A 16,697-nucleotide genomic window follows, 5' to 3' on the forward strand; every position below is an offset into this window, starting at 1 on the left:
TTTTCCATAACTGAACACTGTCAACATCTTCACTGAGTTAATCATAAGATCTGTGTAAGATCTGTTCCTTGGTTTGTTGCAGATAGCTCAAACACTATCGGTGCATAAAAGAGGTATTACAGCTTGTTGCCCAATGTGCAACATTTCACACTTAAACTGAATCTCTATTGTCATTTGGCTGACCATTCATCAAGTTTTTTTAAAAAAAAACCTTTTAAAGTTTTTCAAAACCATTTTCTATGTCATTACTCCAAATAGTTGGTGGATGATATAAAACTATTCGGGTGGCAGGAATTCCCAGGCATGATATTCTTCCGATTAAAATTGGAATTCTGATTTTTTTGGGAATCGCCCCCTCCTTTCCCCCCACCCCTTCTTCTCCTCCTTCCCCTCCCTCGGAGGCCCCGAGTCAGGAGTTGCTCGCGCGGCTCCAGTCCGCGTTGCCTCAGGAAGGGAAAGGCAAAAAGGAAGAGCCGCGGCGGCGCTTTGCAACGGCAGCAGCGGCTCCTGGTTTTGCCTTTCCCTTCCCGAGGCAACGTGGGACTGGAGTCGCGTGGAGCTGCGCCGGCGGTAGCAACTCCTGACAGCCCCAGCCGGATACCTGAGCGGAGCCCGGGCGGTGCGAGCGGAGGCCGCTGAGCAGCAGGAAAAGGGAGCTGGGCCAGCCACAGACCAGCCTCCGTGCAACACGCCGCCGCCCGGCCCCGGCGAGGGAAAGCAGCGGGCGCTCCCCGGGCGCGCGGCGGGGGGTCTCTTTTGTCCGGCCCCGATTTTTTTTCCAGAGCGGAATATCATGCCTGGGAATTCCTTACTCTTAAATCAGGAATTTTTTTTGAAAGTTAAATTGGCCCTAATTTAGGTTCTTGAAGAAATTCCTTTCTTGGCTTTATTGATAAAATAGCTCATTTATTCCTATTCTTTGCTTTCTGGTTTTTAGTCATTCAAAGGCAAACCTTCTGATCTCTTGACTACTGGGTTTACTCAACAGTTTTGATGAGGAACATTGTACCTACTGATGGTCAATGTAACTGAAAAATACCATAGAGGATATATACTGGGCAAAAATAAAGAAATTCAAGAAAGAGGGTGGAAGTCACATTAAATCCTGTACATTCTGACATGATATAAAATACATCTCTCTGTCTGACAGTGTGAAGAAAGATAGACTGTATAGGTCATTCTGAAAGTTCCTTAAAAATCCAAGTATATAGTGTTGACGGAGCCATTAACAATCCCACAGAAGGTTGGTAAAGAAAAACTCTTGGATAGATCTCATCAACAGTGATTTGTTACTCTAACTCATGGGTGTCAAACTAGTTGTGTCACGTTGCTTTTACATGATGTATCACAATGTTTTTTCCCTTCACGGAGTTGGGGTGGACGTGGCCTGCATGTGATATATCCAGCCCGTGGGCTGCCAGTTTGACACCCCTGCTCTAACCTCTCAAGATATTCTAGAAGTTTTATGTATTTAGTATATGGCAAGTACATAGACTTATAGTAGTTCAAATGTTAATGTCCAGTCCACCCAGCCATTCAAGGACAGGGTGGTCTATCCTAGAAGTATTTTCCCTTGTTATCTCAGTTTGCTTTATTTATCCTGATCACTTCCTTGAAAAAGCCAATACAGCTTCAGATATATGTCCCATATCTTCTATTCTTTATATACATTGTATAGTTAGGAATTATTCTAAGTTTCTAACCCAGTCATTCTTTCCATTCCAGCAGATTTCAGTTATACAGTACATAAGTTCTTGTTATGTTCTTGTTTACAACAAAGTACTTTAATTTTCCATTCTTTGCTTGGACACTTCTAGCATTGGGAAAGAAACAGCTATACTCTACACTAGATCCTTTCCCGCATCTTGTCTTTTTGTTTCCTGACTGTTTTGTCCACTGATTAACTCACAATACTATTACTTATATTATTTTCTAAAATCTGTATACCCTTCCACCCTAGATGCTACTTCCTGTCTGTTGATTTTCCCTTAGGTATCAGTAGAAAAGCTGCTCTACAGCTTTTTTCTAATGATATGCCAGCAGCCTAGTTCCATTTTAGTTAGGTGGAGCTTGTCTATCTTGTACAGGGTTGACTTGTTCGAAATCTTTTCTTGGTGCCTAGGAAATTTACTTACAAATCTGACATAACTCTGTATTGAGATCCCTCAGTTTGTTTGCTTAGTTGACCCTGGTAAAGATTAGGCAATATTTTACAACAGGAGAATGCTATCTGGGCAATTGTAAAATTTAAGCTGCTAACTCATAGCCTTGGGAAAAAGGGCATATCTACTTAAAATGTATTTAACATATTTATGTGGTCACCTAGCTCAACTAAGGTGTTTTTGTCTGGTTCATAAAATTCAACAAAACCGAATATGAAGAACATAAAACCAAGGTATGTAATCTGACAATAATGAAATAATAAAATAATAAACTGGTGATCCAAACAGAAATAAAACCATCATCTAATCATGGCTCCAGTATATCATGACTCCAAAGCCCAGGGAAACAGTCTGTCTTGACAGCATTTCTAACAGCTAGCAAAGTCAAGGCTAACTGTATGTCGGGAGAAAGGTTGTTCCATAAAATAGGAGCTGCCACCATAAAGGTCCACTTCCTGGTCCCATACAATAACTTTATTTCAATTAATGAATCCAGAGTGTATAAGGGGCACTCTGGTGAGAAGGTGGCCCCTCAAATATACTGGTCCTATGCCACATAGAGCTTTAAAGATGATAAGCATCACTTTGAATTGGAGCCAAAATCCAATGGGGGAGCCAGTATGGCTTGTAGAGTACAGATGGTCCTTGGTTAAGAACCACTCATTCAGTGACCATTGCAATGGAATTGAATGAATTGTACTTAAGATTGATCCACAAAGTTTTGACCATTGCAACAATCTGCAGTCACATTGGCGACCACAAGCAAAGTCACTGGGAAAGATGGCGGGAAGCCAGAAGTTGCAGTTACTTGAGGTCCTCTCTTAACAAACTAGGGACTGCCAAAATTGCCATTGCTAAATAGCACAGTGACATAATGTCTCACTTTATGACCACATTGCTTAGTGATAGAAATCTGGTCCCAATTACTACCATTAAATGTGGACTACGGTAGTGATATCACATGGGCATAGTGAGAGGAATCCATAATTTCTTGCACTATTGGATTCTGGACCAATTATAGCTTTAGGATGATCTAGAAAATAAGCCCCATTAAGTTATGCGACAAGTCCAATTGGGAGATGATTAAGCGAAGATTTTCACTGTCAAGTGAAAGACAAATATCTCAATTAAGAATTGGAAAATACAATGAAAGGAGAAATGAAACTTTTTAGAAGATCAGAGAAGAACATTTACATTAAGAGAGGATTATTCATGAGTTATTATGGAAGAGATTTGATTGATGTAAATGAAGTTAAAAAAAGATGAGGAAATATATTGAAACCCTTTACAGATGTGATTTAGAGATAAAATTTGCAGAGAGAGTATATCAATTCCAATAGAAAGTGGGATACAATAAAACAGTTGTCAGGTAGAAAATCACTGGATAGAGATGAAATATCTTTTTAACTGTTTAAAGCTAAAAGACAAGATATAGTTAAAATCAAAGCAGCACCATGTCAAAAACAAGACTGCTAAGTTAGAGATGGGAACAGTTTGCTGTATATACCTACTGTATCCCAAAGAAGAGAGATGTAAGAGAATATACAAATTAAAGCGTTGCACTAATTTCTTGCACAATCAAAGTCTAGCTTAGGGATCTACAAAGAACAGAACCATACAGTCCATGAAAACTGGAGTTCCAAATAAACAGGCAGGTTTCAGGAAAGGCAGTGGAGGAACCCAAGATCAGATAATTAACATAGCACAAAAAAATGGGCTGAGCAAAAACAAGAAGAATTCTATCTTTTTAAATTGATTACTGTATAGCACGACCATTGATTGGTCTTAATATATGTTGGAGTTTAAAAGGTCAAATGATTGTGCTTTTGAGAAATTTTTACAATGAACAAGAAATAATAGCAAGCTTTGGGTGTGGAAAAATAGAATAGTGTTCAATAGAAAATGAAAAAAGACAAAGTTGCATATAATATATATAATATGAGATTGGCAGCAATGGACAAGATAGATGGAGTCAAAATAGACAGCTTGAAGTCAAACAATTGTTTGACCACTGCAGCTTTTGTAGAGTGTGGTGGCCTTTCATTTTTTCAAGGTTTATAGTACCCATTTTGCTCCTTAATAATCTCCCAAATGCCTAAAGAACCTGGGAAAAAAAATGCAGTTTTTTTGGCTTCATCTAAATGGAGTGTCACAGGAGCCACCAAATGGGAGCTGCTGGGCTTTGCATTTTGCACAGAGGATCTATTAGTTTATGCATACTTTTTATTCAGCAATAATAGCGCAATGAAAAGCTTTAGATGATAGTGATGATAAAATGGATTCTATTCTATCATTATGCTTGCAAATTGGTTGTTAAATTCTTTTTTTTTTCTTTTTGAAGAAAGCTGAGGCTTACATTAAACAAAAAGCTCAACATTTAGATCTAACACAAAGATGCTATAACTTACACTAGGTTTCACAGTCTGTAGAGGCTTCTTATAATTTCAGATTTTTGTTTAAATATGGGAAATTAAATTAAGCCTTTTAGTATGGTCACATGACCCCCAATAATTGATTAACATATGCTTTGTTTCTGCACGCACTAATGCCTTTTGTTCAAAGAGGGCCCATCCCCTCTCTACCACAGGTTTGCTATGCATCCTGGCAGCAGTCTTGCCAAATTCACTTGTTACACAGCTTTATTCTCTGCTGGTACTTGTCAGGTAGAGCCTCTACAACTTCTCATAGCTTGGGGCCTCACCATGTCTAAACCTGGCCCCATCTCCAGCAAAAGTCTAGGGCTACAGTTCTCTTGTACCCTGGCAACTGCCTTTCATACAGCTTCGGTCCCGTTGACAAGTGTACTGCTCTTGCTAGGAAGTGAGGCTAGTCTGCAAATGTCTGTTAAACAAAGGAAAGATGTCCTAATTTTCTGCTGTCAAACACTTAAAGCAAAGAAAGTCGATCATTTGACGTTTTTATCTCCCCTCTACTCCTACTGTCTCAGACTTCAAGCAGCATATTTCCCTGCATTGTGTAATCAGGGTTTTGTGATTAGAAGCAGGCAATCCTAGCAGACGGCCTTCGAGGTCTGTATTAGAAGTCTATAATTCTAAGTGCAAAAGTAATCACAAGCTGTTCACTCTGAAGTTATATATTAATGTCCTTATTTAAGCAGATTATTTTAACACATAATTAAAATAGACAGATTACCTACATCTTTCTGAATCATCATATTTTTTTCACTTTTGACTGTAGTCTGTCTTTGCTTTCTCAACATTCTTTGTACATAGTGCAATGCTGTATATATTAGCTGTACTTTTCCCTACCCATGATCAGCCCAGTAATCCTCAAAAACTCTGGCCAGCCACAGCCAGTGGTGTGACATACTATAAACTATTGGTTCTTGCGCAAGTGTTTGCATCTGTGTGAGAGTGTGTATTTTTATACACACATGTGTTTGTAACATCCACTTATTAATTTTAAATCATTAGCACTTCTGTTCCTTTTTGAAAATTTATTTACTAATGGGTCTATGCTACTCCAGTCAAAAGACAACACTGAGTTATTTATATTCCGCATTACCGAACTAATGTGATTATTCATACATTTTGGATGGATCTGAGAAGACATAAAATTGTATTGAAATGAGTTTGAACTGTAATTTCTGATTCCCGTTTTTCTCTTCCAAGCAGGTAAGGGCATTTCTTCAGAGTCCTATGGAAGGCATTGTACTTGAGACCTATGGGAGTGGAAATGCTCCAAATAATTGTCCAGAATTACTAGATTTGCTGAGGAAAGCTACTGATTCCAATATTGTGATTTTGAATTGCACCCAATGTCTGCGAGGATCTGTGTCATCAGTCTATGCCACAGGAAAGGTGAGAGGAATTCTGCAATCTAAATCACTCTTCCCAACTTGATGGCTTCCAGATAATTCACATGATCTTAAAGACACTTGTAAGATTCTTATTTTAGATGGCAGATTTAAACAATATGCTTAGCTAGTGGACATACTTGTTTTTCTTCTCTTACGGACCACTCCATTCCAAAGATTCCAAGAAACTTCCATACAATTAAAACATAAGAACCACTAACATGAACATAACGACAAGAAGGCTGAGATGTATCGGGCAGCAAAATCTTCATTTAAACAGCTCTTTCAAATATAATGTAGTCCAAATAACTGGGGGTAGGCTGTTCTAGAAGTCTGGAGCCATCAGTTAGATATCCATATAGACCAGGGGTGGGCAAACTTTTTGGCTCAGGGGCCGCATTGACTTTTAAAATTTGACAGGACGGGCCGGGTCAGCACAAGATTTTTGGGAATCGCCCCCTTTCCCCCCTCTTCTCCTCTTCCTCCCCTCAGAGGCTCCCCTCCCCTCGGAGGCCCTCTGAGTCAGGAGTTGCTACGCCCGGCGCGGCTCAGCGAGCTCCAGTCCAGCGTTGCCTCGGGAAGGAAAGGCAAAAGGAAGAGCCGCGGCGGTGCTTTGCAACGGGAGCAGCGGCACCGGAGGCTCAGGCTCAGCGGCTCCTGGTTTTGCCTTTTCCTTCCCAAGGCAACGCGGGACTGGAGCGCCTGAGCTGCGCCGCGCTAGCAACTCCTGACAGCCCCAGCCGGACACCTGAGTGGAGCCAGGCGAAACTGCCTCTTGCTGCTGCCGGAGCACCGCTGGGTCGCCTCCTCCAAGCAGCCTGCCCGCCCACCGGGCTTCCCCTCTGCCGCGCGGCTCGGGGCCAGGCACAAGCGCCCGCGAGTTAAAGGAAGCCGAAAGTTGCTGGGGAAGTTGCTCGGGTGCTGGGAGCAGGCTTTTAAAGTGCCGCCCGAGCAGGACCGCCGAGCCGAAAGCGGGCACCAAGGCAGGGCAAAGCTCCACCAGCAGCGGCCTAGCTTTAGGTGGCTCCAAGCAGCCCGCCCGCCCGCCCGGGTGGAACCCTTCCGCTCCTCGGCGGGAAGACACTCCAGCCTGCAAGCTTTGCCTTTGCAAAGTTTAAGCCTGGAAGCCCCGGAAAAAAAGGGGATCGGCGGGACTCACCTTCGGAGAGGTCGCACTCGAAGGTGATTTGAACTCCCAGCCGAGGCCTTTGCAAATTTCTTTTCTTTTCTACCCCTAGATCGCTCCGCACTGTTTTGCAGCTTTGGGGCCACGCGGCACAGGGCAATCACACGCCACGCCCAGCGATTTTTTTCAGGGGCGGGCCGGATTGGACAGACCAATGGCAGCGATTTTTTTCAGGGCGGGCGCGCATTGGACAGACCAGCGGGCGGATGTGGCCGCGGGCCGTAGTTTGCCCACCCTGATATAGACAGTACTTCCTCAGAGTTGGCATCCTTAGCACTGGATTTTACTGGATGGGCAAATTCAGCTTGCAGAATGGGATCTTGGAGATATCCAAGCTTTCAGCAATGTAGAACTTTAAACTGTATCACTTTGAATTGTATTCTGAAATTGATAGGCAGCCAATGGAGCTCCCTTTGTAGTGATATTATATGCTTGAAGGTAGGTATTCCAATAACAGCTCAGGCAACTGCTTGCTGAACTGACTGAAACTTCTGAATGGTTTTCAAGACAGGATGCTTCCAAGAGGTATAGCATGAATGGCAGATTGTATCCAAGGCAGATGTGATTTGAAGAGTAGGATAGGATCAAGTTTAAGTGGTTGTGCCAATTAATAGAATTATGTCAGATCTGGCACTTGGAACTTTTTAATTTCTTTTTCTATAATCCCCATTGTATCCCAAAGATGACTAGTTCTTGCACCAATTGCTTCTAAGATTGTGGTTTTTATGCCTAATTCATCTTAACAGATGAATACTGTCATGTACAAAGACATACGTGTTATTTATTTTTAATATTTAATTAAAAAACATGGTTTAGGCTTAAAGTAGCTGCTTTTCTTTGGTTTTAAAATGGCTTTGCTTTTCCAGGAAGTATTTTGGCTTAAAGGTTTGCCATTAGCAAATGGCTGATTGTCTGTCGTTGTGGTAATGAAAAAGAAAGAATATTAGGTTATGAGAGACATATAGTGAAACAATTTGCATTTGAGTGAAACTACCCTGTGGGACTGTTCTACAAACGTGTTCATCTATTTTAATCTAGCATGTACCTTGAGAAGATTCCAAGTGCAATGACTTTCCTTTACGTTGAATAGGATAATTTTTGTTACAAAAACTCAATTCTGGGCATCCGAACTGCCCTATTAAAGCATGCCTATAATATATGCAAAATAACTCTGAAATCATTACAAATATACTGAAATATGTTACATTATACTATAACAACAAAGCCTGTTTGTTATTGGTATGATTTCAACAGGTAGGCCCTATTCCTGATTAGCTTTGCATTATGAATTAAGATATTGTTATTATTTTTTAAAAAATCCTGTGTTTAAAATGTGCCATGTGTGTGGAAGTCAGCAAATAAAATTGATTTAAAAAAAAAAAACAGATATAAGTTAGCTGTTATAATGGACCAACGGTCCATTACCCAGCAAAATAATACTGACATCTAAATCAAAGGAATAATACAATTAAAATCTTATTTACATTTTCAAATTTTACTCTAGGCATTCAGACATTTACCAGAACTTAGTAAATAATGATAACAAATATTAAATCACATTGACTGGTGCAGTAGCAAAAAGCTTGTTCATTAATATTCATTAATGAGCCGTGATGGCAGAGCCGTGATTAGAATGCAGTATGGAAGGCTACTTCTGCTGACTGTTGGCTGCCAGCAATTTAGCAGTTCGATTCTCACTGGCTGAAGGTTGATTCAGTTTTCCATCCTTCCAAAGTCAGTAAAATGAGGGCCCAGATTGTTGGGGGAAATATGCTGACTCCTGTAAACCGCTTAGAAAGCACTGTGAAGCGGCAATATATAAGTCTAAGTGCTATTGCAAAACACAGCAAGAGGTTCTGTGTTTATTAATTCCTTCACAAACAAGCTGGCTCTAAAAAAAAATCTTCCTGAGATTTGCAGCATCGGAAGAATATTGGTTGAACAGAGGGCTGCAGTCAGTACAGGTAATTCCGCGATTTAAAATCATTCATTTAGTGACCCTTTGAAGTTACAACAGCACTGAAAGAAGTGACTTATGACTGTTTTTCACCCTTACGACCATTGCAGCATCCCCATGGTCACATGATCAGAATCCGGATGCTTGGCAATTGGTTCATATTTATAAAAGTTGCAGTGTCCCAGGGTCATGTTTCATTTTTTGCGACCTTCTGACAAGCAAAGTCAATGGGAAAGCCAGAATCACTTAACAACCATGTTACAACTGTGGTAGGAAATAAAATGGAGCAAAACTCACTTAACACATGTCTTGCTGAGCAACAGAAATTTGGGGCTCAACTGTGGTTGTAAGTCAAGGACTATCTGTAATTGCCCCCAGATCATACTTTGCACTTGCAGAGCTGTTTTTCATTCTAGTTATATTAGAAAGCAGTGCCTTAATTCAAGCTGTATTTTTTCCCCCTTTGGCATTGAATATAGACTCTCATGGATGCCGGTGTAATTCCAGGAGGAGATATGACGCCAGAAGCTGCTCTTGCCAAGTTATCCTATGTCCTGAGCAAACCTGGACTTACTTTTGATAAAAAGAAAAAGGTAAAATGACTTTTTCTTTTCAGTTTTTAAATGCCTGGTTTCCTTATCTTTCTTGCACATAGGATCCCACAAAGTGCATAACTAGTAGCCGGTGGCCAAGGGAAGTTTAAAGAACAGCCTGCTCTTGATGGTGGCTTAGTTCTCTCAGCACAGTAAGCTACAAAATATCTAAGCAAGGTCAAAACATATTGAGATAATGTGTTTGATTATTAATGTCTATGAAAATAGACCCTGTGGAGTCAGTGTGTATGGCTAAGTCTGTTCAAGATTCATATTAATAAGAATAAATAGGAATTGGATAGCAACAGCAAGACTGACATTAATAATTTGATGATGAAGATAATGACAAGGGTGATGATCATGATATTCTCATCCTCTATCAATTTGATGATGATGATGATGATGATATTGACATAAAATTCTCCTTCTCTATCAAACATCTCAAGTTAGCCTTGGCCCCCAAATAAAAAAATAAATGGATCAGTTCACTTCTACTCACTTGAATGATCTTCAGAACCAGTTTTTACCTGCTGAACTTCAGAGACAAAATCCTGCTGAGCTTTTTAAAAATTTCTACCCAAAGTCAAAGAAAGTCTTTAACATTCAATTGCTGCCCGTTCATTATGTTTCTTGTAGCTCTTAGAGGCTGAAAAAAAATAGTACCTATGGTATAATACAGGTAAAAAATATTACCTATTCTTAATTTAGCTGCTGCTAATGGGAGAGAGGCCCATTTTAATAAAGAATCTCCCACAGTATGCCCACAGTGTGGTTTATGATATACATCGGGGGCATCAAACTCCCGGCCCGGAGGCTGGATCCGGCCCATGGGGTGCTTAGATCTGGCCCATGGGCCCACCCTGGTAGTGAAAGACCAGCCCATGGTGCCTCTGAAAAGTGAAAATGGCACGCAGCCCTCCTGAGCTCCATTTTTGCTGGCAGAGAGATTCAGCAAACTGTTTTCACTGGTGGAGAGCTCAGGCCACCACATACGCCCCTGACATGAATGACATCAAGCTGGCCATGCCCACCCTGGCCACGCTCATCCCGGTCCACCGAGGTCAAACACAATCCTGATGCGGCCCTAAATGAAATCGAGTTTGACACCCCTGCTATACACAGAGGCTTGTAGGTCAAAGTTTGGTATAAAAATAGCAAAACAAGAAAAAAACAAAAGATTTTTTACCCATGGAGCAATATAATTCTACATAGTCTATTGCAAGATGTTTCCTGTAAGCTATGGATACCTGGTGAACTGTGGGGAAAATCTGTGTATGTTTTGATAACTAGAGTAAGGAATGCTGCTAACTCAATGATAGTTGAAATACGGTGTTGAGAGAACAACTACACATGTCACTTGCTAAAAGTTATCCTGTGGCTTGGGAAGAATCCTTGTATGTGTAATATATTTTACATATATAAAAATTGGGGCCTAACTTCCCCTGGAAAGTAGCATTAAAAAATTCCCACACCTACAATGTTCTCTTTATTTTATTCTTTTTCAGACATGCCTAAACAGTACTAAAAGTGAGTTAGTATTTCCCACAGTACTCTTGCTTTCTTTAACTTTGTACAGCCATGCTTCTAGATAGATAGGCATCACTAGGCATGTATATTCCCATATTCTCTCTAATCAGGGAACAATTCTGCATTACACAAGCGTTCTGCATGTATGTGCAGCACTGTTTTTATTTTGTTTTCAGTCTTTCTCCAATATTATCCCAGAACCTCTCCTCTTCCTCTGTTCCTAAATAATCAGTGTTATTGTCAGAACCAGACTGTGCTTAGCTATGGCATCTTACAGGCTAAGGGCTCTCAGATCACAGTGGTTGACAATGGCCTTTTGTTTTGTTTTTGTTAGGGTTAGATTCTTGAGACAGAGAACCTTAACTCACACACAACAAATATGTATATTTCATATGGGTCATTTCATACAATACAGGTAGTCCTTGGCTGCAGAGTGCTATGTTTAGTGACCATTTGAACATTTAGCAGCATTGAAGTAGTAGTTTTACAACTGGTCCTTGAACTTTAGTCGGTTGGGTTGCCAGCATTAAGTCTCAAGTTGATGTCATACTTAATGACCATGAGTGGTTTGCTTATCATCTGCAGAAGAAATGACATTGTAAGTCTGGCATGGTCACATGATGTTTTACTTAACTGCCATGTTGCTTAGTGATGGAATTCCCAGTCCAAATTGTGGTTATTAAGTGAAGACCACTTGAAATCCAAGCCAACTAGGAGAAAACACCTCCACTTACCAAATCCGTATCAGAACGCTACTAATTCATAACTGTTATCATAGCAGGAACTTATAAGGAGATTGATTAATCTTTCTAATATTGCTAACATGCTAACTTTTCAAGGTGATTAAGTATGAATGATATTCAGGAAAATCGTATGAAGTAAGTAAGAATGATGTTCCTGAAAATCTTATGAAGAGCAAGTCAGGAATCAGGGTATACTGATCAAGGCCCCTGATCATAAATGAATTTCCATCCAGACACGGATCTTAATCCTTTTTTATACTATCCATAATATCTTTCTCATGTGGTCTGTGATAGATCCAGTTCATAGGTCCAGCAGCCATGTAAATTACTTTCCATTTTGTGTGCTTTTTAGAGTTCAGAATGAGATGCCTGCTTGGAAACTTGAGGATTGTCATGTATTATAAAATGTGTAAACTTCTACAGGCTTCAGTAAGGTTCAGTAAGGTTCTGGAGACTTGTCATGATGCACACTTGACTTTGTATTTCTTGGTGTCCCATTCTTTATTACTTCTGATATTTTGCAGCCCTCATCTTGGCTTCTTAACATGTCTTCCTCTCCTGTTCTCAGGAAACCATTTCTCCCTTCTATCTTTACCTTTCCAGAAAAAAGATTTGATTTCTGCTGTATCATTAGTCCTCCTTCAACATATCCCCGAAACTTCTTGATTGTGAGCACGGTGCACAGCGCATAGTGTACATTCAGGCTGTTTTTTCATGCCTACAATGCCATCTTTCTATGCTTAACCCACATTCTCCCACATTTCTTACTCTTCTCCTGCATTTCAAATAGAGGCATAATGTGACTGATGATGTTTGCCTCAGATTATTACTACTAGTACTTCTCCTGCCTTAGTTATCTTAATAGCAGCAAGCTATTTAACATGGTTTTACCCTTCTATGAATGAGTTTATGATTATAAGACAGGCAATATCTACAGGATTTGAGTAAAGGAATATTTCAAATTAGTATTAACACATAAAAAATCAATACTTTTCGTGAGTGTTCACATTGTGCACATTAAATAAACCAAGTAACATATAATCTTAATCCTTCGTACTACGTATAAAAGATGAAATAAGTTTGAGTCGTGTGACTTTGCACCATCTCTTTTCTTCTTCATCTTGTTACTTTCTTAAAGTTTCTTTTTTGCATAAAATCTAGGGATTGTGATTTAATTCATTATACACAAACAGATTGACTAGGTCTCAGTCTCAGCGCTCTTCCCACCACTGCACAAAATGTGCTTGGAGGATCTGCTTGAATGGTCCACTCAGATTGGAGTAGATGGTCCTTCAGTTATCTTAGATTTATTTATTTGGATTATAGACTGTCTTTTCTTTATGCAGATGCTGAGTAAGAATCTGAGAGGAGAAATGACTGTTGTACCCATTGGAACCCAGATAACTCTCAAAGATTGCAAGTTTATACAAGAGATTGCAAAATATCTGTTGATCAGCTGCAAAGAGGTACTTGTTCAAATGGCAGTTGTTCAAGCAAAGGACACTGCAGAACAGTTTAACCAGTTGTGAAATAATATACCATGGTGAAAATATTCCCTTCCCTATTACTGCTTTCTTTTACCAAGGCACAATACAAACTTTAAAAAGTGATATCAACCAGTGCTATATCATTGGCTTGGAATTTAGCTTCAGCACAGTTAGCTCTAAAATGATGAACACAACAACAATAAATTTAAAATAATGCCACAGAATAAAGCTGAATGTATGTACATCCACAATCATTTTTAAAAGGTACTTATCTATAACTGTCAGATAGGATGGAAAAAGCAGATTAACCCACTAATAAAATAATTTAATATTTAAATCCCTTTAAGGGATATCTGATTTCCACAGACATAGAGGGAGGGGGGAAGTGGGCCCTGAGCCATGGGTCCACATCTCACATGGAGCCTGCACCCCTGAAGTAAGAAACCAAAATAAGACCCTGCTGTTTGGAACATAAGTAGACTGTAGGAGGAAATAAAAGCAGACTGATACTGAGGAGTTTGTGACCGGAGGGCTTTAAATATAAGTAGTATTAATTTAAACTTGAGACTGCTTTCACTTAGCAGCCAGTGAAGAGCTCTATATAGTACTAAAATGTGAGAATAATACGAAAGGTTCAGAACAAGCTCAAATGGCACTGTTATGCTCTATGAAGATAAAACATTCCAGACCACACATCATCCAGAGCCATAAAAGACTGATAGAGGTTGCTATCATTAATGTAAACATTGATACTGGATTCATAATTAGAGCACCCAAAGGGAAAGGTAAACAAAATAGCACCTTATCTGATCTGTGAGGGACAACTCCTTCCTAGGACTTTAATCCACCGTGTTATACTGTCAAATAACAAGAAAACAAAACAAAATCTTTTAAACCAATCAAGAGCATTGACAATGATGTCCAAGGACTATCAACAATATCCAGGCCCACCGAACCGGTTGGTCTTGAGGTCTCTTCCCAAATAGATCAACCAGATATTGAATGGAAATCCACATCTATGTATGTGTGCAATACATTCCCTCTTGTTTGTGCTCACCAACCACTGCCTCTGACATTAGAAGAGATGGTCATCGTATTTTCTTCTAATCAATTATATATTCAGCACATTAAAAAAAGTCTGCAATTTGCTTTAGCTATATCAGGCTCTTTCATTCATTTTTATAACTTTTCTTTTCCATAACGGATTAAAGAAAGATACAGTAATTAAAGTGCTTGATAAAAATATGTTTGAAGATTGCTGGAGTGACTGAAGTACAGGACTGATGGAGAGGAAACTGTAATTTCATAAAACTTTAAAAATAAAAAGAGTCATGTTGTCCATATGCTCATTTTGCACAAACCATATTAAATTCCAGAGTTCTATATAATAAATGGAGAAAGCAGGCATTGCTTAGAACGTGATTCCTCAAACAAGCACATCTAGTCAAAAATGTCCAACTACTGTATATGCAAATGCAGGTGGAGGAAATATGTATAACTAATAGTTTTATTTCCTTTTCTCAGGAACTGGCAGCTGTAAGGAATGCCTTGACTCCTTCTTTGGCATGCGTGGCTGCAAAAAATGGTGACTTAACTGCCCTGAAAATCTTACAGGACTTGGTAACTGTCTCTTTTCATTTCTTCTTATATGACTGTTTTGGAGTGTCAAACAATTTTTGCTCACCAATTAATTTGAACTGTATTTTTCCAAGAGGTTATTCCATGGCCTCCAGAATCTGGATTTAGAAGGAAAATAAAAAACCCAGACATGTTAGATTATCTATAATCAATTTCAAGAAGCTTTGTGTATTTATTAGAAAGAATGCCAGATTTACAGCTGATTAAAACCTGGAGATAGTTTGAAATAACTGCTACACTTTTATATTTTTGAGTAGAAAGCACCAAACTTTCTCTTTTGCTCCTTGCAATCTAATGAAAATCCCATTAACTCCTAGTACATCCCTCAGGTGATCTTAATATTTCAAAATTGCAGATGGGGATTTCTTATCTTATTCTTCTTGCATTCCACATTTTTGGTTAATATGCAGTTGTTCTGGAAAATTCAAAAGTGAGTTTGTCTCTTCGTTATTGCTTGTCCCAATCGTTAAAATTATATTATTGCTTCTAGTCATCAGATTGTTACGTGAAATTGTATTATTGGATAAAGTGTTTATATCAATGAATGTACATTGAATGTAAGAGAGGGCAAGTAGAATTCAGTTATCAATATAATAATATCTGAAAAGAGATCATTAGCAACATCTAGGTTTTCCATGTGAAAAGGGACTCCTGAAAAGCAGAGGATCTGCACAACACCCTAATCTATTTGCATCTTATATACTGTATATATACTGTTAGAGACTTTAGTCAAGCTACATTTCTTTATTCCTTAAGGGTTCTAGATTGATATTCAGAAAGTAATTTTAGGTGAGTCTTCTCCATTGGTCCTAGAGTTCATGAGAATGAATGAATGAAATAATACTAAATAAATGAATAATACAACGATAGAAACATTTCATGCTTGTGATAAGTCCAACTCCTGATAAACTAGAAAAAGATATGGGTAGACAGTAAATATTGGAAGAAGAATTTAAAGACAGATACAATTTTGTATATATTTTAAACAACTTTATTATAGGGTGGAAACTTGAGCTCTGGTGATTATGATGGTCGCACTCCACTTCATGTTGCATCCTGTGAAGGCAATTTGAAGATAGTCAGGCATCTGTTGAAGTCTGGTGCAACTGTATATGCAAAAGACCGATTAGGAGCTACTCCACTGATGAATGCTGTCAAGTTCAGGTATCTTATTAAAATATAATTTAAATCAAGCACCCTGGAAGAGTTAGGACATAAGCAGCTGAATGAATTGAAGGCTAGTTTTATTGTTATACATTGTTATACATTTTGGGACAGATAAATATTATATGCTAAACGACTGTTCTCGGAACAGTTTATTCCTTTACAAAACTTATCTTTTACAAATCAAGTTTCATGGCTGGAAATGAAAGAGACGTTTTTGGTCATGTGCCGTATCTCAAGCAATAAAGCTGGAAAATTTTCTAATAGTATAGTAAAAGATCAATACATATAAAGCACATGTTTAGCGTCTATTGGAAAGATGTTTTGGCAAATACACTGCTGTATGGCATTTCACTCATCAAGGCTGTTCATAACTTTGAAATCAATTTCAAAAAGGTATGTTAAAGTGCACAGGCAAATGAA

At 39.0% G+C, this 16,697-nt stretch overlaps 1 protein-coding gene across 1 annotated transcript in view; it reads left to right on the top strand.

The window, feature by feature from the left end:
• Positions 1–16,697, top strand: part of ASPG (asparaginase) — an 85,818-nt gene that overhangs the window by 35,427 nt on the left and 33,694 nt on the right. Inside the window, exons 8-12 of the mRNA XM_026670056.2 lie at positions 5,798–5,983; positions 9,602–9,715; positions 13,332–13,451; positions 14,997–15,092; positions 16,111–16,274. Of these exons, the coding sequence (XP_026525841.1) occupies positions 5,798–5,983; positions 9,602–9,715; positions 13,332–13,451; positions 14,997–15,092; positions 16,111–16,274 (680 nt within the window). The remainder of the gene's footprint in view (positions 1–5,797; positions 5,984–9,601; positions 9,716–13,331; positions 13,452–14,996; positions 15,093–16,110; positions 16,275–16,697) is intronic.

The sequence above is a fragment of the Notechis scutatus genome, chromosome 1, assembly GCF_049901735.1.
Source record: "Notechis scutatus isolate UNSWTSFEM ecotype Mainland chromosome 1, rNotScu1.2, whole genome shotgun sequence".
Lineage (NCBI taxonomy): Eukaryota > Metazoa > Chordata > Lepidosauria > Squamata > Elapidae > Notechis > Notechis scutatus.